This window comes from Gallus gallus, chromosome 1, assembly GCF_016699485.2.
Source record: "Gallus gallus isolate bGalGal1 chromosome 1, bGalGal1.mat.broiler.GRCg7b, whole genome shotgun sequence".
In the NCBI taxonomy this organism is placed as follows: Eukaryota; Metazoa; Chordata; class Aves; order Galliformes; family Phasianidae; genus Gallus; species Gallus gallus.
Window position 1 is genome coordinate 101,037,530 of NC_052532.1, and position 23,661 is coordinate 101,061,190.

The window sequence follows — 23,661 nt, forward strand, 5'->3', positions numbered from 1 at the left end:
TAATCTAAATTCCAGTTTACTGGTGAGAATACCCAAAATCTACCAGAGGTAGATCCTAGTTGCACAGGACTGTTGATGGAACAAAAGGCTGTGAGCAGTCATGATGCGAGTGGTAGAATTTGTTCATAAAACATTCTCTATTTCTGTCAGATAGATATAACAGAATAATTTAAGTATATATACATATATTATAATAATAAAGGATATTTTAGAAATGGGATTGTCTTTCTTATGTTCATAGCTTATTTTTTTTTCTTTCAGTTAGTAGCTTCCCTTTTTTTGTTTAACATTAGTTTGTGTAAGTGCATCATTTGATAAGCAATTCGTGGAAGTATGTTACTATTTTGAATCAGGTTATTTGAGCAGTTTATTGGTATAATGATCTATCTCTGTAATCAGTTTTGTTCCAGGAGTGCTTCTCTTAATTTTTTATTTTCTGAACTGTGTGCTACACTGCAATTTAGATTAAATGTGAAAGTGATTTAGATTAGATACAGAAAGAATGTTGCTTTTTAAATGAATAAACTAGAAAATGAACTTGGAATTATAAAGTCTTCTAAACATAACCTGTTCATTGCTACCTCGTAAATGATGTAAAATGACAAAATCCTTCTTCTGACTTCATTTTGATCCAGTGTATTTGAAACCATGTTGTCAGATCACTAACATGCTGTTTACTAGGGGCTTTGTAATTGCTTACTTTATCTTCATTAATATTATTTTCATTATGTAGGATTGTACATTTTATAACTGTAATTTCCCCACTAGGTTGTTTTGACTTCTTAGTTTTATTTCAATGAAAATAATTATCAAAGTAATCTCTGGGTGACTGTAGGTAGCTGTTGTTACTCCAGGTTTAATTTGTATACCTGACACCTCAGAATCTTACCCAATAAAAATAAATAATGCATGAGAACAGGAGCTTAACAGAGTCATTGTTCTTTTGGAACTGTTCATAAAATGTTTTTTAAAATGCAGTTTTTGTATCAACTGCTGTGAACTATTTTATAGTGAAGTTAATAATTATATTGAACACAGTATTAATTATTAATTAATTATATATGATCCAGAATACTACATATTTTTATTCACGGTTGATTACTTATATTTAGAATGAACTAAGCCGCTACAATCTTTATTGCAAAAGAATACAATAATTATATGTTACAGTGCAAGAGGGATGGAAAATTATGACAAACCCATCCTTTATGATTTTTAAAATGATTATGTTCTTTTCTGAGTATGCATATGAGGATATAACTTAAGGCTTGATCCTGTCTCCATATATATTTGTGGAAATTATGTCAATAATTCCAGTAGCATTATGATTGGCTACCACTGTTATTTTCATATAATGTACAACTGGAAATATTTTCATTATTGAAGCTCATTTCTTCATGTTAATTGCATTCTGACATTTATGGGCAGATGTTGAATCAGTATTTATAAAATTGATTGTTATTTCAGCAAGGCAGACAGATGGAGCTGAGGCAGTGTGACTGTTTTTCCTTATGAATAAACATGTTGCGTGTTGTGTACCAAAAACACTCTTATCTTGCTTTTCCCGTATTTCTCCACCAGTGGCAAGTTCTAACTTCATTTGGCCAACATATCTGTTTGCTGACTCTGTAAGCCTCAGATAGAAAAACAGCTTTTATACTCCTCCTATTGTGCATATGCTAGATCAGACAAAGCCATGTTGCTCATTCCAGGCAGACAAACGTTCTGGGAGAAGTTCTTCACAATGTGCGACATCTACATAAGAAGTCTGATACATACCTACAGGAAGTTAATGCTCACATGTACTACTACCATGGGTTCCTTTCTGCTCCCCTCCAGTGTCCATTTCTTCTGTCTTTAAAAGAAACTCTGTCATCAGTACAAAGAGAAAACTGCTTTAAGCTCCATAAAAGTGCTATTCATTTTTTCCTCTGAAAGAGATCCAGGTATTTGGAGGGAACATAGTTTTTCCTTGAGAGTTGTCATAAATGAGTAAATGGTCAACAAAATTTTCCTAAATCAGAACACACTGTGTAGGTAATGGAGATTTAGACTAGAAGGAAAGAAATAGGAAAAATCCATCCTAGAATCTGTAATGCTTTCTTGGCAGAAATTTTGCACTGCTGCCTTTATCTGAAATATTTATGAGTGAATATGATATTTCAGCATTGATCTATGTCAGCTACTTTGTTTCAAAACAAATTTATGTCGTACTTCAGTTAGAGCTGACATCCTCAAGGGATTAAAATCAGGACTACAAGTACAATGTTGTTCTATGCAACAGGTATATCTCCAATAGATATTGATGCAATATTTCTGTTAATTAACCTCATATAAGATCTACTTTGGGATTAGTGTAGTGTAACTGTGCTATTAGCACCTTAACCTTCTTTTCTTTTGTGGTGGTTTATGTAATATATGACAGTCCTTAGAAGATTTCTGATGTAGATTTCCTTTGGTGAAAAGACAGTTTAGTATGCAAGCCATTTCCCCTGTCATTGTTCTGGAGTGAGGTAATGTAAACAACATACCTCTAGACTAGAAAAGCAGCTGGTGATTTTTACCTTGTTTTTACTAACTTGGCTTTATGATACAATTTATTTCACAGGAAATTTTGTGTCAGATGTTATTTTCCTAAAGTTCATCTTGATAGTAATTGAAATTTTAATATTCTACAATAAAGCTTTCCTAGCTGAAATACTAACAGTCAGTATTTGAAATAGTTTGACTATTAAGTTCTGAATTTTCACCTGTCTAGTATGCCCTTTTTTTATGGCTTTTCTTTTTTTGGTACTGCATTATTCTTTAATGTTTCAGATTTGTTTGCAAATTAGAAAACTACAAAATGAAAAGTAAGGACATAAATACTACTTAAGCTTGAGAATTCTTGACACAGAACAAGTTGAAATGAATTTTATTATTTGATAAGTTTCAATTTTTTGTGGTCATTCTGGATTTTGTAAATTCTTTACTATGAATAAGAAAGATTGTTCCTTTCATAACATGTTTGAAACTCTCTATGCAGTATAAGAAAACAAATCATAATACTGGTAATTTGTTAGGTCATGATTTCCTGCAAGAGGCAGTTCTGTTTGGAGTAGTTCTGCCAAATCTACTACTCAAAATTGCCAATTACTTTGTGAATAATCCCAGCAAAATCAATTGCTCTAAAAAATTGAATGCTTCAGATTAAGCATGCTGATGCTGTGATTAAGAAGACAATATAAAAACAGAAGCAGATATGCAAAGAAAGTAGAAATAGACTCAGTAAGCTTAAGCAACTTCAATTCTTTGGTACTTATATGCCAATGAACATGCAAGTGGATCATTCGTACACATGCTATACAGTGAACTACGTTTTTCGCTTTCATATCCTGAAAGTGAAACTCCTATATTTGCTTCAGAACATGATTTTAAATTTTACTGGTAATAACTTCAATGATAATTGAAAACTGTAATCAAAATATTCATTGTGGCCAGGACTGTCAGCTGTGGGCTCATGTAAGAGCTTTATTTGCGTGTAGAAAGATGAATGGGCTGATCTTCTGACAGTTATACAACTTAGGGGGAAAAAAATAAGTACTGTATTAAGTATTTATTTTCCTTCTCAAAGTATTTAAAAAATGTAAAACAATAAACTGTCAACACTTTAATTAATCTTAAATTTCTCTTAAGACTTGTATTTTTGCAGTGTACTACAGGAAGGTTAATCTTGCTTAATTATTCTAGATTTTCTTTCATAATTTGAATATTTAAAGTATTCTGATGAGTCATGGTTCTTTGCTTTGCTTTTCTGGAAGAAATGGTTATAAATTTCCTGCTATTTACAAAATACAAGTCCATTATGCCATCACTGATACTTAAGAGGTTCTAGCTTTTGAGGGGATATTATGCTATCAGATTTTGTTGCGTCAGTTTCATAAACATATTTGTTAGAGTCATTGTATCCAGACACATAGTGCTGTTCAGGAGATTATAAACTAGATACTGATTCTTTAAATACTGCATATATGAGAAATTTTATTCATTTAAATAGGCCCCAGGAGTCACTCAAGTGTTTCTAGAATGGGATCCTTAGGTTTTATGTAGTTAACACATCCGTGTTTTATTAAGCATAGACTCATAGCCATGCTTTGATGTTGTTTAAATTTTAAAAACATTTACAGTAATACTAATTTTTAGTATTCCCAAAGGTTTATTTTCAATGAAATTATTCAGCCTTGGAAGGTAATCAGGGCTGAAAGACAAATCATTTGCTGCTACTGCTTTGTTTAGGTTTTAAATTTCATCGTACCGTAGCTGAAAGTTATATATCATAATCTTTCCCTGAATTTATTCTTATTCTCATGATAGTACTTTATTATTTCCAAAATGGTTATACTTCATACTTTCAAATCTCTTGAAAATTATTGTTTGCTGGAAGAGGTACTACTTTGTTTATAATAAAATGGTTACTGTTTCTCAGTAGCAAGTTCATGTGAAGTGCTCATAATAAAGTATGAAATTTGGAAGTAACCGTTTTCCCAAAATTCAATAAATCCCTTTAGCTCCACTTATAATGGGACCTCTGTCTCTCTGCTGTGCAAACAAAAGTAATAGAAATTCTAATAAATCTGGAGTAAAAAGAATAAGACTGCTGACAAAAATGATTCTACTTTCATTAGGTATAAAACTTGAAAAGCAAACTTAAAAGCAGCTATTGAGATACTCCTCTATAATGAAAAAAAAAAAAAAACAAGCAATATACAGGCTTCTTAGAGACTGAGAAAGTTACTACTGGCTCTTTCTTAGGGCACTGGAGTTCTGCAGCTTTTTGTTACATGTTACAGGCCCCATTTTTCTGTGCAAAACCACTATTGATATTCTTCAACATAGTATTCTCCTGGAGAAGCTGGCAGCCAGCCCATGGCTTGGACAGTTGTGCTCTTCACTGGGTAAAAAACTGACTGGATGGCTGGGCTGAGAGAGTGGTGGTGAATGGAATTAAATCCAGCTGGCAACTGGTCATGAGTAATGTTCCTCAGGAGTCAGTACTGGGGTCAGCCCTGTTTGATATCCTTACTGATGATTTAGACAAGGGGATTGAGTGCACCATTAGTAAGTTTGTGGAGAACACCAAAGTGAGACGAAATGTTTCTCTGCCTGAGGGTAGGAATTTCTGCAGAGACATCTCGATAGGCTGGATTGCTGGGCTGAGTCATTGATTTCAACAATACCAGGTGCTAGTTCCTGTACTTTGCTCACAACAACCCCAGGCAATGCTACAGGCTTGGGGCATAGTGCCTGGAAAGCTGCATGGAGGAAAAGAATCGGGGGGTATTAGTTAACAGCCAGCTGAACATTAGCCAATAATGTGCCCAGGTGGCCAAAAAGACCAATGGCTGGTATAAGAAATTGTGTAGTCAGAAGGAGCAGGAAGGTGATCATCCCTCTTTCAGTTTTGGGCCCTTCATTACAAGAAAGACACCAAGGCCCTGAAGCATGTCCAGAGAAGGTCAACAAAGCTGGAAAGGGATCTGGAGCACAAGTCTTGTGGGGAGCAACTGAGAGAACTGAGATTGTTCAGTCTGCAGAAGAGAATGCTGAAGGTAGACCTCATCACTCTCTACAGCTACCTGAAGAGAGGTTGTAACAAGGTGGAGGTCAGCCTCTTTTCCCAGGTAATTGGTGATAGGACAAGAGAGAATGGCCTCAAGTTGCACCAGGGGACATTAGGAAAAAAATTTGTGATAGAGTGATTAGACACTGGAAGAGGCTGCCCAAGGAGGTGGTGGAGTTACCATCCCTGGAGGTGTTTAAGAATCTTGGGAATGTGGCACTGAGGGGCATGGGTCAGTGGACATGGTGGTGATAGATTGATGGTTGGACTAAGTGATCTTGGAGGTCTATTCCACCCTTAATGATTCTATGATTTTATGATTCAACTAAAGTCCACCCAGTGTATGTCTATTCCTTAGAATGAATCTGGCATTGTGAGCGCTCGCCACAGAGCTGGCAAACAAGAAACGGTCAGTTTATGTAGACACAACAAAAGGTAGCTTTCTTGCAAAGACATGGTAGTGGTCCAAGAGCTCTTTATGGATCTAAGTTTCTAGGTGCATATTCAATATTGGTATTGGTATATGTACTCTACTATGGTAATGTACAATACTGAATTCATATAGAGGGTCTAGAAATCCAACATCCTTTTTCTGGATTTTGTTTCTGGATTTGCTGCTGTACATCGTCAACTGCATTATTCTTAAAGGTGTACAGTATTTTTGGGGCAAGATTATGTGCCCTTTTTTTCTGCTTCTGATGTCATTTCCATGTAGATGTCTTTAGGCTATGTGAAATATTGCTGCCAAGGCTTCAGTCTTGATTTTTGAAAGCACAGTACTTAATTGATGTGCATAATACAAAATTTAGAGGGTTGGTCTTGATCTTAAAGGATTTTTTCCAACCTATGTGATTCAGTCATTCTTTGAAATTAGCTGGGGAGTGACGAAGGGTTTGTTTTGTCTTTAATATTACAGGAGAACTGTCTTTAAGTCTGAAATTCAAACATGTTTGCTTCCCAAATCACTTTTTTTTGTTATAATTTAACACACATTTCCATTCACCACCTGTTGAGTATCTACAAATATGCCTAATTTACTTTCAGGTCCTTAGTAGATAGCTTGGAACTCTTCCTTTGATCATCATAAAACACCAGTCATTTTAGCTTGAACTGTCGTCAGTAATTCAGCATTGATGTGCACATTGCTGCATTCAGTCGATGCAACTGCCCAGCTTCCAGTAGACAAATTGGTTCTGCTGTCCAGTAATGGAGAAATGTCAAGTCATGAACTGTATGAAGATGGCTTGAATGTGTGTCAGATGACCATTGCCGTGCAGGATACAGACTTGTTTCTCCTGTGCTCACAGTCTGAACACAAAACAGCAAACCCTTATCAAGTTCCTTAATTATTGCCTATGGTTTCAGTATCACTGGCATTAAATTCCTCCAGAAGCATAAATTACTTGGTCACAATGTTTGCACACAAAAATGGGACTATATAAGCAAGACAGCTAATTTTGGAACCACTGTAATTGAAATTAAACTATCTGAAAATTGGACTCTTAGTTGCAGGTAAAGCAAATAAATTATGAAATCGCCTGGCTTTTTTTTTTTTTAAAAAAAAACGTATTGCTTCACCAAATTTTCTTTCTACATTTTTCTTCCCTGTCCTTTAGCAATGGTTGTTCTCAGCAATTTGGAACCAAATACGACATACGAAATCAAAGTAGCTGCTGTCAATGGAAAAGGGCAAGGAGAATATAGCAAAATCGAGATATTTCAGACTTTACCTGTCCGTGAGTAATACCTGTGTGATCAAATGGAAATGGAAATACTTTCTAGAATATGTTGCCTTCAGATCAGCTAATAATTTCCAGTACGATTTTCCCTGGCTAATATTGTTTATAGACTGTTTCCCAGTGTATAACATCAGTCTTCTCTACATTGTTTCTCAAAAGTTGTGTTATGTTCTTCTTATCTTCTCCACTGAATAATATGGATTAATTTAAATTGGAGTATTTCTCCAGTTGTCTCCAGAGAAGTCTTCATGTTATGTTCTAGATCACAAAAGATAGTAGATTAAGGATTTTTTCTCATTTATACACAGAATATTACAGACATCTGTGAGAAATGAATGGGCCCTTTCCAGAGACATTCGTCCAGCAAAAAACACTGCCACAAGTTTTTCAGCTGTAATGCCTAAAACAAAAACTATAGAAAAATAAGAAGAAAAAGTTGTTTTAACTGTGATTACATGGAAATGACATATAATGCAAAGACATTTCCATGTTTGTGGTAAAATTTATTAGCTAGAAATACTGATGTTAAGATCAAAGGCTAATGAAAAATATTTTCCCCAAATTAGTTTTAAAAAGGTAAAATTATAAGTAAATGAAACACTAATAATTAAAAATAAAGTAACTACAGATAGCACTGTATTGTACTTGGGTAGATAAAAATACATCAGCATCTAATAGTAAATTTGTTTTTCATAATGTGTTTCAGTTGAGCTGTTTGAATGAAAAGTTAAAGTGGGGCAGCTACAGAAAACACAAAATATTTGTGTTATTTTATTATATTCTCATTGACAAAGGTTTTCTGTCCAAAACATGTGACTTGTCAGTATTCAAACATCTTTTTGTTTAAAGCGCATGCATATTTGAAATATATTGTATGACAAAACAATTCACTATTATTCATATGGTGCATTATACCTGATAGAAAAGTGATAGGAATTGATAGAACCAATACACGTACTGCCTGATTGAAAGCTAGGAAAATCGCCGTTGGAATTTAAATAAATTATTATTTTCCTTAACAAGAGATAAACACAAATATAACTATTATTATAAATATTTTGAAATTAACAAGATACCTCTGGATGAATGGAAATTTACATATATTTTCAGTTGGAGATAACTATGACGTGTTCATTTAGGATATGAAACTTTACAATAGGCATTGCATAAAGAAATGTTAGTTGATCTGTGAAATATCATTAGAAAAGTAATTAGAGCTAGCTATTATCTCTTCAATTTTAAGTTTTTTGTCCTTCCATTGCAGAGAAAACGTTTTGCTTTTTGAAATCTTATTCGTCATGCTCATTCTTAATATAGTCTACTTTAAAAGTATCTAATTTTGTCTTGGCGCAGTTATTGAATTAATGACTAAGTCATTTCTGATGTAAATTACATACGAAAATGTAAAAGTCATAAAGTCTCAAAGAAACTTAGACTTACTTGATATCATTTTGTTTCCTTGTGTGAAATAATCTAGTGTAGAACATGCTTCAAGTAATACATTTAGCACACTTATGAAGGATGTTCTGCGGTACTTGAAAGAATTGTGCCGATTTTAAAGATTTTGATTAATAATCTTATGGATGAACTCCCAGTTGTAATTTAAGGTTTCCGCCATTGCTTTTTTAAAAAGTTTATTGACTTTATTTTCTTTATTTAGGCGAGCCAAGCCCACCGTCAATTCATGGACAACCAGGAAGTGGAAAGAGTTTCAAACTTAGTATAACTAAACAAGATGATGGAGGTGCCCCCATTTTGGAATACATTGTCAAATACAGAAGTGTAAGTATTTCAGTGAATCAAAGTAGGTGGGATCTGCTAAATAATATCTCTTCTTAACATAGAGAAGATTAATTATATTATTTGAAACATTAAAAAAAATGGTTTGTATAATAGAAAAAGAAAAGAAGAAAAATAATCTAAGATATAGTATAGTATGTTTTCTTTTGTGACTAGGTTACTAATGCCAGATTATTAAAAAGAAAGAAAAACAGACAGAGTGAAAGAAAAACACCCAGCTCCTCCTAAAGGTATAACTGAAAGTTCTTTCTAATAAGAAAACTCTTTCCTCTGTTTTGTTACATGGTAAATAAGGAACATTCATGTTCAGCTCTCGAAGGTGCAGTCAATCAGCGAACGTTAAATTACATAATTAAAAGATGTTTGAAAAACAAGTGAATCATGTTACGACTGTATCTGTACTGATAGATGACATCCCAGAGATTGGGTGTTGTATTCCTGTGCCATGTTCAGCTTAAAAGAAATTAATTAATCTTTCTAAACTCTAAGGCTCAATTTAAACTATCAAAAGCCAAATAATTTACAAATTGCTATGACTTTTGTGAGTTTCAGTGTACAGATCAGTTATTTAAGACACATCCTGGAGTTTCATTGGTCTTCTGTCAGCTAGAGTCTGATTTGTTAGTCTCTTGTCAAATCTGACAAGTTTAGAATGCAGACTTGCTTGCAATGTGCAATTAATTTTTCTAAGAAAAATATTTTATATTTTTTCTATGAGAAGTGTATGTATTTTAAATTTAAGTAACTAAAATATCTTTCCTGATAGGCTACATTTTGAAACGATTGCATTGAAGAAGTACCTCTACAACTAGCAAAAGCAATGAAATTAATTCAGAAGTGTGCATTATCTATTAAGTTCCTTTCATTCTTTTAGAAAGATTATACCATGTTTATCTGACCAGACCCAGTAAGAAAACTTTTTAACAGAGTATAGTCACAGATTTACATGTCCACTTCAAGAGTCTGAAAGAATTTAGACGTATAACACTAGATATTTAAACACATTTAACAGAAGATAGCTCTCTATTCTGTATTTCACAGAAATTAGAAACCTTTGAGGGATCAAATGCAGAACCTGTTTTAGTACTCTCAGAAAGGATAAGTCAGCACCTTTTTTTGTAATAATTTCTGATGTTTCCTATAATATAACTTCTTGATGATGGCTCTAGGATTACCATGTGCTAAGACTGGCATGTAAAATGATTTTTCTAAATCATTTGCTAAATAAATTCACAGTCAAGGTACAGATATCCTACATACATGTGATGTGAGAAATTTAATCTATTTCTGTGATTTCAGTAAGTTAACTGATTTTTGGACCTGTTGTGAATAACTGGAAACAGGATTAACCCAGTGTTTTGACTAAGGTACACCATTATAGAATAAAAGTTCACTTCTTATGTTTGTCGTTGAAAGATAAATGTACAATTTAAGCACTAACTGAAAACATAGTAGGTTACAGAAGGAGATAACTTTTACTTGGAGCTGAAATCCATATCTCTGTATGCTTTCAATTGAAAAAGCTATTTAACTAAATTAAAGGTAGTCTTACAACAAAAAAGCACAGTAGTTTTTTGGTGTTTTAATCAAAATGAATGGATGCTATTTAAAGTTCTAAATTATCTATTGACTGCTTCTCTTCTGTCTTGCCCATTGGTCATATTTAATTGGCTCTCCTATAATTCTTGCCAGCCTCATAACTAGTACCTGGACCAGTGTCTTTGCTTGCATGGATAAAGAGCAAATTGGATAACAACTTATATATCAGCAGATTTATTTTTTCTTTGTGTTTCATAGCAGTTCATGTCTTATTAAGGGACAGTTCCTTCATGCTTAGGTTTTGTAAAGGTCTTCTTGAAATGAGGAGTATGACAGCCTTTAAGATATTGTAGAAATATTGTAGCCTAGTCTAAGTAAATGGTAAGTTGGTTGGTTGGTTGTTTTTTTTCATGAAATCATCTTTCATTCTGCCAACTTTTTCTTTCTTAAGATTAATTATTTCTTATTATCGGAAGAAGTTGCTAACTGTAATGAGGACCCACTGAACTTCTTCTCTCATTCCCAGTTATGGCACTACTATTTTTGATTGGGGTACACATGGTCAGGTGCTGGTGTTGTGCAATGGGCATTAAGCTTTATGCATGTCAGTTACTGTGGAACTGTGCACTGGATTCGTAAATGGCTATTATCTGCTGTGCTGCCTGCCAAGTACAAGAGTGGTAAACTAGGAGTTAGTCAGGAGCCTGGAAGAGATGGTGGTATGGAGTTACAGTCTAAGATGAAGGGTGAAGAGATAAAGATCACAAGGAAAAAGCATTTGGATACAAGGAGTTACTACCACAGCAGCTCAGTACTGGTGGGTGAAAAAGCACACGTCTTCAAGAGAAAGACAGGCTACAGAGCAGCAAATAGAAGGTATTACACCGGTTAAGACACCAGAAAGAACATGCCAACCAATCCTGGTCACCGTACAGGATTAGTCATTTACACAGTTCACACAGTCACAAGCAAAAGTGCATGTTTGTTGCTCGAGTGTATTCTGACAGTAGAGGATATTCTGAAGCTGGACATGTTGCAGTTCTGAATTTGTGGTTGGTTCATAATGTTCTCTGAAAATAAATGTCAGCATATTATTTTAATCCAAGTCTTCAGTTATAAATTCAGTGCTATATCTTAAATTGAATTTCATTTGTGCTTAAAAGAGAAGTTATGAAATAGACTTCTCAGTGACTGTAATAGGGAATTCTGTTTCTATAGTTCAAATTGCAGAATGCCAACAGCTGAAAAAAATGAGAGGAGGGGTTTCTCTTTCATTCCAGGTTTCAGAATGAAATAGTAAACATATCCATATTTTATGGTTACATACTTTGAGGTAAAGGCAAGAAAAAAATCATATTTTAAGAAATTGTACTGCACAATTTTTTTCCTTTTGCACACCTAACGATGTCTGGAGGATATACTACATGAGTGATTAGCTTTTGCAGGCATAAAAGCTTTTGGAAGCGTTGACCTGTTACAGTGTTACTATTAAGGCTTTGAATTTTGGTACTGGCAGTTGTATGATTTCTGGTTGTGTGCTTCAGTCACGTTTGATTATGTTGATGGATGACTGTGTTCATTTTGTGGCCTTATGTTTTAGAAAAAAAACTGTAGAAGATGAATACAAATCATTTTAAAATAGAAGATTTCTCATTCACTCCTGCTATTAAACAGTTATGTGTTTTTATATCTCAGAGTTCTGCTTTACCTGCCGGATCACTGATCTTTCTGTGCATTTTAACGCTATGTATGTTTTCAGCCATTTTGTGCTTTGTTCAACATTCATCTTGTATTATTACCTCTTCTAAAACATCACCCAGACCTATATAGTACCATCCTTAGGTATTGAATTCTTGTGAAGTCACTGCTTTAAACTGTCAGATTGTCTTCTCTGAGAATTTCTTCATCTTTTTCCTGTGTGCTTTCAAGATAGTGTGGCATCTCCTGCCCTTTTTTTGTCACAGTGACCAGCATAATAAGCCTTTTTGAGCTGAATTTCCAGTGCAAACAGTTTAAAATTGATGGAAAAGAGGAAGAATTGAAAGAGGTTAATTAGATTTTTTTCAAGTTTCCAGAGAAAGTAATCTTAGGTGCAATGTAATATGACCATTAAATGGACAAGTATTATTTTCTAGACTGGTAAATAGTTCAGTTCCCAAGAAAAGAGTTTAGCTTTACTTTTAACATTGTCAGATTTGGCCTCAGTTTTGAGAAGAAATCAAGTAGATTGAAGTTTTACTGTCATTTTTTCACTCTTCTTTTTGTCAAGTAATTTGGGTGCTTAAGCTACTCCCAGCTGTCTTACAAATCTAGCTCTTAGATACTTAAAATAAAAAATTCATTAATTCTTACATTTAAATGCAGTACACAAGAAATAAGGAATTAATAAATAATTGTATTTTTTTAGTGACTTCAGTCTGAGGCATTGTAGCAGGTTTGTTTCAATCAAAGATCAGGGCAGGAACGAGAACAGTGTGAATTTAAGGCTTACAAGTAATGGCAATGGGCAGTAAGGTCACCAGAAATTGCCAGTCATTGGTCAGTCTCACAGTGACAGTGACCTTCTGTAAAAAAGTATTTTGGAATTATAGAAAAACAAAACAGAAATGAAGGAACAGTTGAATCTCTGAGGTTGCAGGTATAATTCCAGTGTCTGAAATATCCAGTGTCTGGATTATCTGATGCATGTTAATGATAAAATTGCAAATAGTAAATAATGATTGAAGGCATTTACATTAGAGAACTCCTCAACTTAGACTTCAGTTAACGATTTCAGAGTTCCTTGCATTTGTTATAAAACACCATGCATATATGGAGCCTCCTATGAATTTTAAACAATATTAATAATAGAGTAGCCTAATAACGTATGAAGTGATCTTTCATAGTTCTACTTTCTGCTCCTTACGCTACGAATTAAATGGACTTAGCATAAACAGGGAGATTTGTAGGAATATTTAACTGGCAAACTTTGTGTTCTTGTCCCTTTCCAATCCTACTCTAATAGTAAAATAAATCTGGGCTCATTACTGATCTCCACTTTGTTAAACGTACTTGAAAATGCATGTGGAATAACAGCTAGAATGGAGAATATTGCCATTGTTCTTAGTCTTTAAGATGCCAAAAGTGGACTGTATTTTAGAAGACTTCCTCTGTTCACCATTGAAGACTGCTTGCTTTCCAGATACTTTCATTCTTTTTCTTTCTCTCTGCTTGGGTTTGTCACTCTTGGTAAAATGCTTTGATGTCTTTGAGCTCAGTGCTTGGACTCGGCCTGTTTCATTTATCTCAATCCATCTAGTAGGCATCACTTTCAACTAATCTTAAGGTGTCACTTCGTTGGCATAGCACACAGATATTCTGTTATGTTTCAGCTTTTTCATTGTTCTTTGTCTGACCAAACTGTGAAACAGTTGCTTTGTCACCTAATGTTATGTCTGCAGAAGCAATCTCATATTTATATGAGCAGCTAGAATATTTATTTTCCATTTTGATGTTTTTTTTTTTCTCCTATGAATCTGGTTTTCTTCTGAATTGCTCTAAGATCTCAAGTGCACCTAATTTGCTCATGTTTATATTCTTTGGAAACTAGCTGTAATTTTTTCTAACTCTTCCCAGATTTCACAGATTCAAACAGCCACTGAAATATGGCACTATGTAACAGTTCTGCTAGTATAATTACTAGCGAGTATTTGTAAATGCATGTTTGCAATCACTATTAATTCTTTATATTTTATCAATGTTACACAAAAATACAGTTTGAAAAATTAGTGTGATGTGAAAATATATATAGATTCAATCAGTGGAATGTAAATATAAAGGAATTCATGCAGTAGTATGTCAATAACTGCAAGAGGACTAACTGTGAAGACTAACGCTTTATTAGAAAATTAAAAAAAAAAAATTGATAGAAAATACCATTATCACTGTGTCAAGTAAACTATTTGTACTCAGGTGTATTTAGTCTTTTTTCTTGACGTGTAATGTAACAACCAGTCTGATGTTTTTTACTGGTCTATTCTGCAGCCACTTTCACCTTGTTACAAATGTTCCTGAAACAATATTTTATTGTATTTGAACTATTCTCAGTACTATTTTGTGTTGATGATCTTGTGGAATGAACAAAAGGTGAAGTTAGTATGGAGGACTCATCACACTCAGTGCTGATCGCAAATAAGTTATTGAAGCAGTACATATAAGGGAGTTCAGTATTTCACTCTATTTTCTGGAGGCTGAGGACAAAAAGAATAGACATAGGCAACATGGTTGGGCTGTCAGCTTATCTTTTAGATTTTTTTTTTTTGACACTTGTATCAGTCAAGATCAAGATGCTTCAGTGATGAGCCTAAATGTAAGCTACTGAAGGATGGTGGTCCATAGCAAAAAGCTGCACGTCTCTCTATTTGATTTTTTTTTTTTTTTTTTTTTTTCCCCAGAAAGCTATATCCATTGACTACACTGCTGTGTGGGGTGGATGGCCAGGATTTGGTCTCAGCCCTGGTTTTTGTCAGTGCATTGTACTTCTGTGTTTAGTAGGACTGCATGAATTCTTAATGTTACTGAAAATCCTTTGATCAAGATGGCTTACTGTTTGCCAATATGCATTATTTTATTTTTTTACCTATTAGTTATTTTCTAAAACTCATTTTATAAAGAATAATTTAAATATATTATGCTTCAAAAATACTAGAAGAAGAGATTGAAAAGGTAAGTACTCCAGTTTTGTAAAATGCCAGTTAAGGCTGCTGCCTGAGGCCTCATTTCTTACCTCCATATTGATGTCTTATAACTGTATGAATTATTTGAATATTTTCTTCTGTATGATACCATCTGACTGATTCAAATGTATCCTCTCACCGGTGTAAACATAGAGCTGCATGCTTTTTTAACAATATTTATATGATTGCTAACAGCCTCTTTTGCAGTACGGTACTGTGGTACAACATACTGCTACAGTTAGTTTACGTATTCAGTGTGTAACTAATATATAATATAAGCACAGCTTGCATTCGTGAGCTATTCAGGCTTGGTTTTGATGGGAAAATACTCTTTAAGAACATTTGGCAAAATGATGTAATTGCGACATCTGTATAAAGCAAACTTTTACAAAAATTATTCTTAACAAGATTTATAAGTAACTGTCCCACTGTTTCCTAAGTTGATCTGTGTATTTGTGCAGAAATTCAACTCAAAAGGTTGAAAAAAAAGTTGCTGACAAGCCCGACATCCACATTGTAGAATGATGAGGCATAGTCATAATCACAAAAAGCCTGGGTACTCAGAACTCCACAATTAGATGATTTGAAAGTTTATAACCTTTGGAAATAAATTTATGTAGTTTTTTTTTACTTCATGTAGTCAGATAGTTTAGACAGATAGTACAAGAGATTTTGAGAATATAAACTAATGTTTGCATCTTTACAGAAAGATAAGGAAGACCAGTGGCTAGAGAAAAAAGTGCAAGGTAGTAGAGACCACATCATCTTAGAGCATCTTCAGTGGACCATGGGTTATGAAGTACAAATTACAGCTGCAAACAGACTGGGTTTTTCTGAACCAACATTGTACGAATTTAGCATGCCACCGAAGCCCAACATTATTACAGGTAAGTTGATTTTGGAGTGTTTTCTCTTTCTGAATTGCTCATACTTAGTACATAGTATGTTAATGTGTGTAGTTGAATGGTCTGTTAGGGCAAATGGAGTCTTCCTTAACTGACAAAGCTTGAGACTGCATACGTTGTTATCAGAAAAGAAAACTCAGTGAAAAATCCTTAAATGGGACTTTCCTTTTCTACTTTGCTCTTAGTAATGTTATTTCTGAGCACAGAACAAACAATGAACCTTCAACTCAGATAATGACAGTTAATAAGAAATATAATATTTAAGATACGTTTATTATATCTTTTTTAAGTTGTCTCTTACTTCATATATGCCTGTTTTCAGTGAAGTTATTTGTTAGAATTCTATATTTCAGCCCAGTCTCTGCATGTGCTTTGAGGAATACATGTAACAAGGGTGCTTATTTTAGCGACTGTTGACATTAAGACTTCAAGGAGAGTTATTTAGATGCTGTCTTACTGATTAACAGTACTCAGCAATAGTACAGTGAGCATGCAGCCTTCTAATTGGCTTATTTTCAAGCTTTGAAATATGTAAATGCATTGTTCATATTTCTAAGTGTCTAAAGACAGATTTAGAGGAAAACTGAATAGGAGGTAAGAGTGAGTCTTTTTCAGTAACTAATTCACCAAGTTTTAGTGCTTCTGAAGTTATATTTTGGAGTAACAATGTAAGTTGTTTAATTCAGAATAAACATAAGTTGTGATGGTGATCTCTGATACTATAAGAATAATTTTAGTTTTTATAAAGCAAACGATATGAAGAGGTCTATTTATCTAATTAAATTGCTATGGAGAGTGTTGATTTGCTTCTTGATTGAGATTCAGGGCCATTATAGGCCAATGTACTTCTTTTTAAACTGACAGTGCTTCATGGTTGCCATCATTCAGAATAAAAATTTTACTATGCGGTCAACAAAAAAGGGAACAGAAACATGAGGAATCTGATTACTCCAAGGAAATGATAGTACTTATCAAGTAGAAAAATAAATAAAACCTTACTTCAGTAAACACGTATGCCTTTTTAGTTTTGCTCATTTGAATACCAGAATGTAACTTCTTTTGCACTGCAACTGATCTATAACCTGTTACAGTTCTTTAAATTATTCCCTATTATTGCCACAGCTGCTGTAAATTAGAATCATGAGATGCCTGTGTAAATTGTAATATATAAATAGTTTCTGGATGTTGAAGTAACAAGTGGCTTTTTTAATTTATCCTGAGAAGATAGGACATTTTTTTCTGTGCATAGCTTTATAGCTATTATGGAGCTTTTTCCTTTCAGCACTCTCTCATAACCTCAAAATAGTTATAAGGAGAAATCCATTACACTACTGAACATCAAGTCTTCTTTATATGAATCGTTATTGCAATTATGATTGTGCAACTTATTAGTTTCCTTGACAACTGTTCTTGCAAAGTGTGAAAAGGGTGTGAAATTCTCATCATAAGAACATTCTGTAAGCAATTTTTAAAAATATGTCAAAAGTTACTTAAAATCAGTGGATATTAATATTCACATTAAAGAGTCAGTATGGTTATCTGGTTATGAAATGGCATAATATTATATTCTTAATAATATTATTACAAAAGTAAAAATTAACTGTGATAGAAAATGTATATAAAAAGCTCAAAGTAAAACAGATCAGTTCTTTCTGATACCAGTTAGTCAACTCAGATGATGCAGTATTTATTTGCTGTGAAGCTTTTATATCTGGGCATATACAGCTAGGTGTAAAGAAGGAATAATGCAATTAGGCAGAATTTTGAATGAAATCTGCACCCTCTTTCCTGTACTCTCTTAGTTGCTCGTGATGACAGAGATTCTTTTTCTAATTATTTATGTGGTTATTAGAAAAGTTTGTAAGACTCTTGAATGTTTTCATCTGTATGTGTCCAGATCTGGCTGAACTGTTTTTGTCTTGCTCTTAATGTCATTCAAAAGCAACGTATATGTAGGTCGTACGTACCCAATCTCATGGGCATGTCTCAAAAGAATTTTGTGACTCCTGAATTATCATCATGGTCAGCTATACCTAACATAATATTACATTGCAAATGTGTACAAGCTAATAAAAACCATCAGTGTCCTGTAGAGAGTTGGAAGCAAGGATGTATTTGCTGTCCTTACCATGGAAATTGGTGTTATCACAAGAAATAAGGCTTTGATTCTGATTCCTGCAGAAAGAGCCTGATTATGCTCAAAGTGCTATTGGATATGTCAGAAGTAGTCATCCCTGAGTGCAGGTACGGGAAGCTAAAGCTCTTTTTCAGTGAATACGTAATTCCTGTGGTCACAGAACCCACAACTTCAATTGGTTAGAGAAGCGTGAACGAGGATCAGCAGGTCCTGGCTGACAGTCAAATTTTATAATAAAACAATGTGATAATCTTCCACTATTAGTCTTAGCTGCAAATTGGCATCAGTTAGATATGTAAATGATACCAATATTCCTTTAAATTTTCACACGATAGACCTTGGCAGCCTCCAACTAGGTATACTTCATTTTGTAATTTCTGTGCCCAGGCCTATAAAACTGTCTCCATTCACTGAATCACTCACATTTGTGATTAGTTCCTCATAATTTATAATTATTTTCATAACATTTTCCTGGTTTTCTGAAAGGTTTACCAATGGAATATTGCACTGTCTTTGAGAAATACTCAGCGGATTGACTTGTTAAAACATTCTTCCTTAAATAAATGTATGTGTAAATACATTAATGTATGTGTATGTATACATATATATATATATTACTCTAAATTTTAATTATATATAGAATTTTACTTCATACCTTTTTTATTATTATTTTTGTATTCAGAAATTCCATCTATTTCACTACTTAAGTGTATGAGCATGAATTTAAGAATCATGCTTTAAAGAAAGAGTGACATAGACTTAAATGTAGTATTTTATGTATTCCAGTATCTCACTAGGGATGTTAGTTGGCAGTACTTGTAGGCAGGTGCAGCTCTAATATTATTGTGCTTGCCTATGAGTGAAGTCTTTATCAGATCTTAAGCACTGATTTGTGATATTTTAGAAAATCTTGTTTCAGTTTCTCTGTAGTGTTATATCTTCTCCTAATTTTATGGGGAAAAAATAAAAAGCTGTGTGCCTTAGCTCTTAGCTGTTTATCAGTCTTTGGACAGAATAGCCTAGCTTCTGCAGCCATAACAAATTATCTGAATAGGTGTCACTAGGAGCAGGTGAACTCCATCAGCTTCCAGAGGTGACAGCAGAGCCTATTTGTATGGCTCCATTTAATCTCTCTGAGCAGAGCAGAGATGCACATCTTCTCTTCTCATACTGTGCAGCTGGTATAAAAATGTCCCAATCATAGCTGTCTTTCTGAAACATTACTATTGAAACCTAAAAATATATCTGCAGTTCTATATTAAACAAATCTTAAACGAAGATAAAATGAATGATGTTAAAAGAGGATAATTTGTGCAAGTGTTAGACATGTTTTCAGAAATTAGTGGCAAAGATTTATGCAGGTGTGGTCTTCCAAGGACTTTTATCAAATCATTGCTGTTTCTCTAGAAGTCCAGTATATATTAAAACTGGCTGCAAATTTTGTTTTATCCTAACAGTTTTTCATCATCATTGTAAGTTAATAAATTGGTACAGTAGTAGGAAAATCAAAAAGCATATGGGAACAGTAAGAACTCCCTAGAACTACTTCTTTTTCTGTACTTTTTTTTAAAAAAACTTTTAATACTGGATAAACTGTTGGAATCTTCTTTTTATTAAAATCTCGGAAAAAGTTTGAATCCCTTATGATCCCCATGACTGTTATAGTACTGAACATATTTACTTTTTTGCATTGTATATCTGTCGATAATTCTTAAAATCATACAGTGACAGGTGAAGAGGGACAACCTAAAACGTACTGTTTTCTCTCACCATCACTAGCAGTTAAGCTGATATTTTGCACCAAATATGGTTTTTGTCAGTAGTATTTGGAAATATGGAGCTGTAGGATTTTTCAGTGGTCTTTTGCTGAATGAAAAATGAAAATAGCTCATATCTATACTATACGTATTTTTTTATATATATGTATTTGAATTTGTTTGTCTTACTATTACACAGCTAAATTGGGCTGTCGAAGTCTGCATCCAGTGGTTTATTAGAATATAAGCTAGATAATGTAGATAATGTATAAGATAGATAATGTACTTTTTACTCTGGAGACTGAAAATTTCTAAGTACAGAAAAATAGAAATAACTTTCCATGATGCCTACAGTTTTCTCTCAGAGCATGTGCTTTTCTTTAATGTTGCTTTCAGCCAAACAGTTCTGTGACTTTTTAGAGTTGAAATAATTTCAAAAATTATTCCATCTGGGTCACTGGGAAGTGTTTTTTATCCTGTCACGTCCTTCTGCCAGACAGCAGACTTTGTTGATCTAGGTGCTCTCTACACCCCTCACATTTCTTCAGTCTTGCCACTTGGGCAGGAAGAAGCATCCTGGGGCAAAATCTACCTTCCTCTGAAGAGAAGCATAGCCTTACTTTCCTCTAGGTTTCCTGTGTCTCCTTTGGGTTAGTAATCACAGAATCACAGAGTGGTTGAGGTTGTAGAGGACTTCTGAAGGTCATTTTATCCAAACCCACTGCTTAAGCAGGGACAAGCAAGTGTCCCTTGATATCTGTGTCCAGATAGCTTTTGGATATCTCCAAGAATGAAAGCTACACAACCTCTGAGGGCATCTTGGTCCAGTGCTCAGTCATTTTCATTTTAGAAAGGCTTCTCCTTTTGTTCAGAGAGTGCCTCCTGTGCTTCAGTTTGTGCTCATTTCATACCGTCCTTCACTGAGAAGAGCTTTGCTCCATCTTCTTACACTGTTCCTGTAGGTGACTATATGCATTCAGATCCCCCTGAGTCTTCTCTGTGCTGAACACTTCCAGCTCTCTCAGCCTTTCTTCAGAGAAGGATGTTCCAGTCCCTTGAATCCTCTTACAGGCCCTTTGCTGACTCTCTCCTGTAGCTTCATTTCCTTCATGTGCCTAGAAATGGTTTCTAGGATTAACTGTCCAGTCATCTTCCCAGGGATCAAGATGAGACATGAAAAGCATACAGATCCCTTCAGCCCTTCCTGAAGATAGGCATGATATTTCCTTTCCTTCAGTTATATCATGGAATCGTAGAATGGCTTAGGTTGAAAGGGACCTCAAAGATCATCTAGTTCCAACCTGCTATGCCATGGGCAAGGTTGCCAACCGCTAGATCAAGTACTAGATCGGGTTGCCCAGAGCCCCATCCATCCCAGTCTTGAACACCTCCATGAATGGGGCATCCACAGGCTCTCCAGGCAACCTATTCCAGCACCTCACTACCCTCTCAGTAACCCTCCCCCCCCCCCCCATTATCAGACCATGTTAGAAGTTGGTTTCCCTTCTGTTTATAATGTTCCTTTAAATATTGGAAAGCCACAATAAAATCTCCTCAGAGTCAGTCTTCTCCAGACTGAACTTCAGCTGTTCTTTGTAGGATAGTTGCTCCAGCCCTCTGATCATCCTCATGGCCCTCTCATGACACTCTCCAAAAGCTCCACATCTTTCCTGAGGTAGGGGTCCCAGACCTGAATGCAGTACTCCAGATAGGGCCTCTAAAGGGCAGAGTAGAGAGGGACACTCACCTCCCTTACTCTGCTGGCATCAGGCATTTTTCCAATCTCCATGCTAATTCAAATTTTACTGAGAATGTCTACAGTGATACCTGTGAGCTCCCTCAGTGCTTTTGTATATATACACCATAAAGGCCCATGGACTTAAGAATGTCTAATTTGCTTAAGTATTCTCTACTTCGATCTTTGCTCCAGGCTTCCCCATGTCCCTTAGATTTTTGAAGTCAAAGATATCCCTGCTATGTTTATTTTCCAGTTTTCTATTTATAGCCCTTCTACTCATAACACAAAGCCAGATTTCTTCCTTCCTCAGTTTCAGTTCAGTAGAAACAACAGCATTCTTCAGACCAGATTGAATTTTTAGTTGTATTTGTGGCATTTTTTTGCCTCTGTACACAGTCAGTAACCCATGTGCTTCTGCAAATGTAAATTGACTGTCTGTTTTTTGAACTCTACTCAGCAATTCTGTATGTAATGAAAAAAGAAACAGCTATCTAGATATCACCTTTTGCGTATTTTGAAAAATTAGTCAGTAGTCATATTTGAAGCAAATCCCTCATTGTGTGTTACTTCAGAACGGAACAGAGCCTCATTCTGAGGCAGAGTTAGCTCAGAGGTAATATCAACAGTTGGCTTCTTTTAATTTTTCTTAATTCTAGGAAAAGATAAGTTGCATCAGTAAAAGTTAAATTAGGTGGCCTTGGGGGAATGTGTAGTTCTTTTTTCTTCTGTAGACTCTTTCCATTTAACTAAGCTAGAAAGGCTGCCAGTAGGTACTTCAGTCAGGACTAGTCCCTACTTGCTAAGTAGCACTACTAGTTACAGGCTTGCTAAGTTGCTGTTTAAATGTACAGGAAAATTCTATAGAATTATATTATGTATTGATTCTTTAAGAAAAAACATTTTGGCCTGATTTTCAGCTAATGGCTTGTGACTGCACTGCTTGTGTATATGTGTGTGTATGCAGATCTCCACCAAAATCCATCTGTTTTTCTGTGTGTCTTCTGATAACTACCGCATTTCAAAAATAATGCATTCCTGCAAGCATTTTTAAAACTTGGCAGATAAGAATATAAGCAAAAATGTTCTGTACCCTGGCAAGAAAAAGACTGAATTAAAAATTTACTCAGTCTTAAAAATAAGTCAGAATCATTTGGGAATGAATGGTTGTAGTTTTCTGGCTCTTGATCCTTGCAGCAGCTTGGAAAGCACCAATAAATTTAAACTGAAAAGAAGAAGGAAAAGCACATGAGTTTGAAGACCTTTCCAAAGACAAAATTTCCATTATGGGCATCAGAAATTTTAAGACCAACAGAGTATCTCTTTTGAAGAGTTTTAATTTTATGAAGACAGTTAAGGTTTATATACTTACATTTAACTTAGTTCCATTTTTAAGTGACAAGCTTTTCCCCTAAGACAGGAGAACACTTGTACATGTGTTGGAGGACTGTAGGTAGACCTGATAGTTCTTCTAGATAAGCTACCAAGTGCTCACTTACAATTCTGCAAATTAATATCTTGATAGACCTCTAAATCAAGAATCTGTGTAATATTTTAAAGGAGATGCATAGCTATAGTCTAGGTGACTTTTCATTTTAGAATTTTCTTAATTATTTTAAATGAAGAGTAGAACTTTTTTCATAACCTAACTAGTAATAATATTGACCCATCCCTTATCTTTAGAACAAACTTCTTCAGAAAAAGGTCTTTGGATTTTTCATTATGTTAAAATACA

At 34.5% G+C, this 23,661-nt stretch overlaps 1 protein-coding gene across 2 annotated transcripts in view; it reads left to right on the forward strand.

The window, feature by feature from the left end:
* Window positions 1–23,661, forward strand: part of NCAM2 (neural cell adhesion molecule 2) — a 262,883-nt gene that overhangs the window by 209,120 nt on the left and 30,102 nt on the right. For both annotated transcript variants that reach the window (XM_425540.8, XM_025144886.3), the window contains exons 13-15: window positions 7,216–7,335; window positions 8,999–9,120; window positions 16,099–16,279. In XM_425540.8, coding sequence (XP_425540.7) covers window positions 7,216–7,335; window positions 8,999–9,120; window positions 16,099–16,279 — 423 coding nt within the window. The remainder of the gene's footprint in view (window positions 1–7,215; window positions 7,336–8,998; window positions 9,121–16,098; window positions 16,280–23,661) is intronic.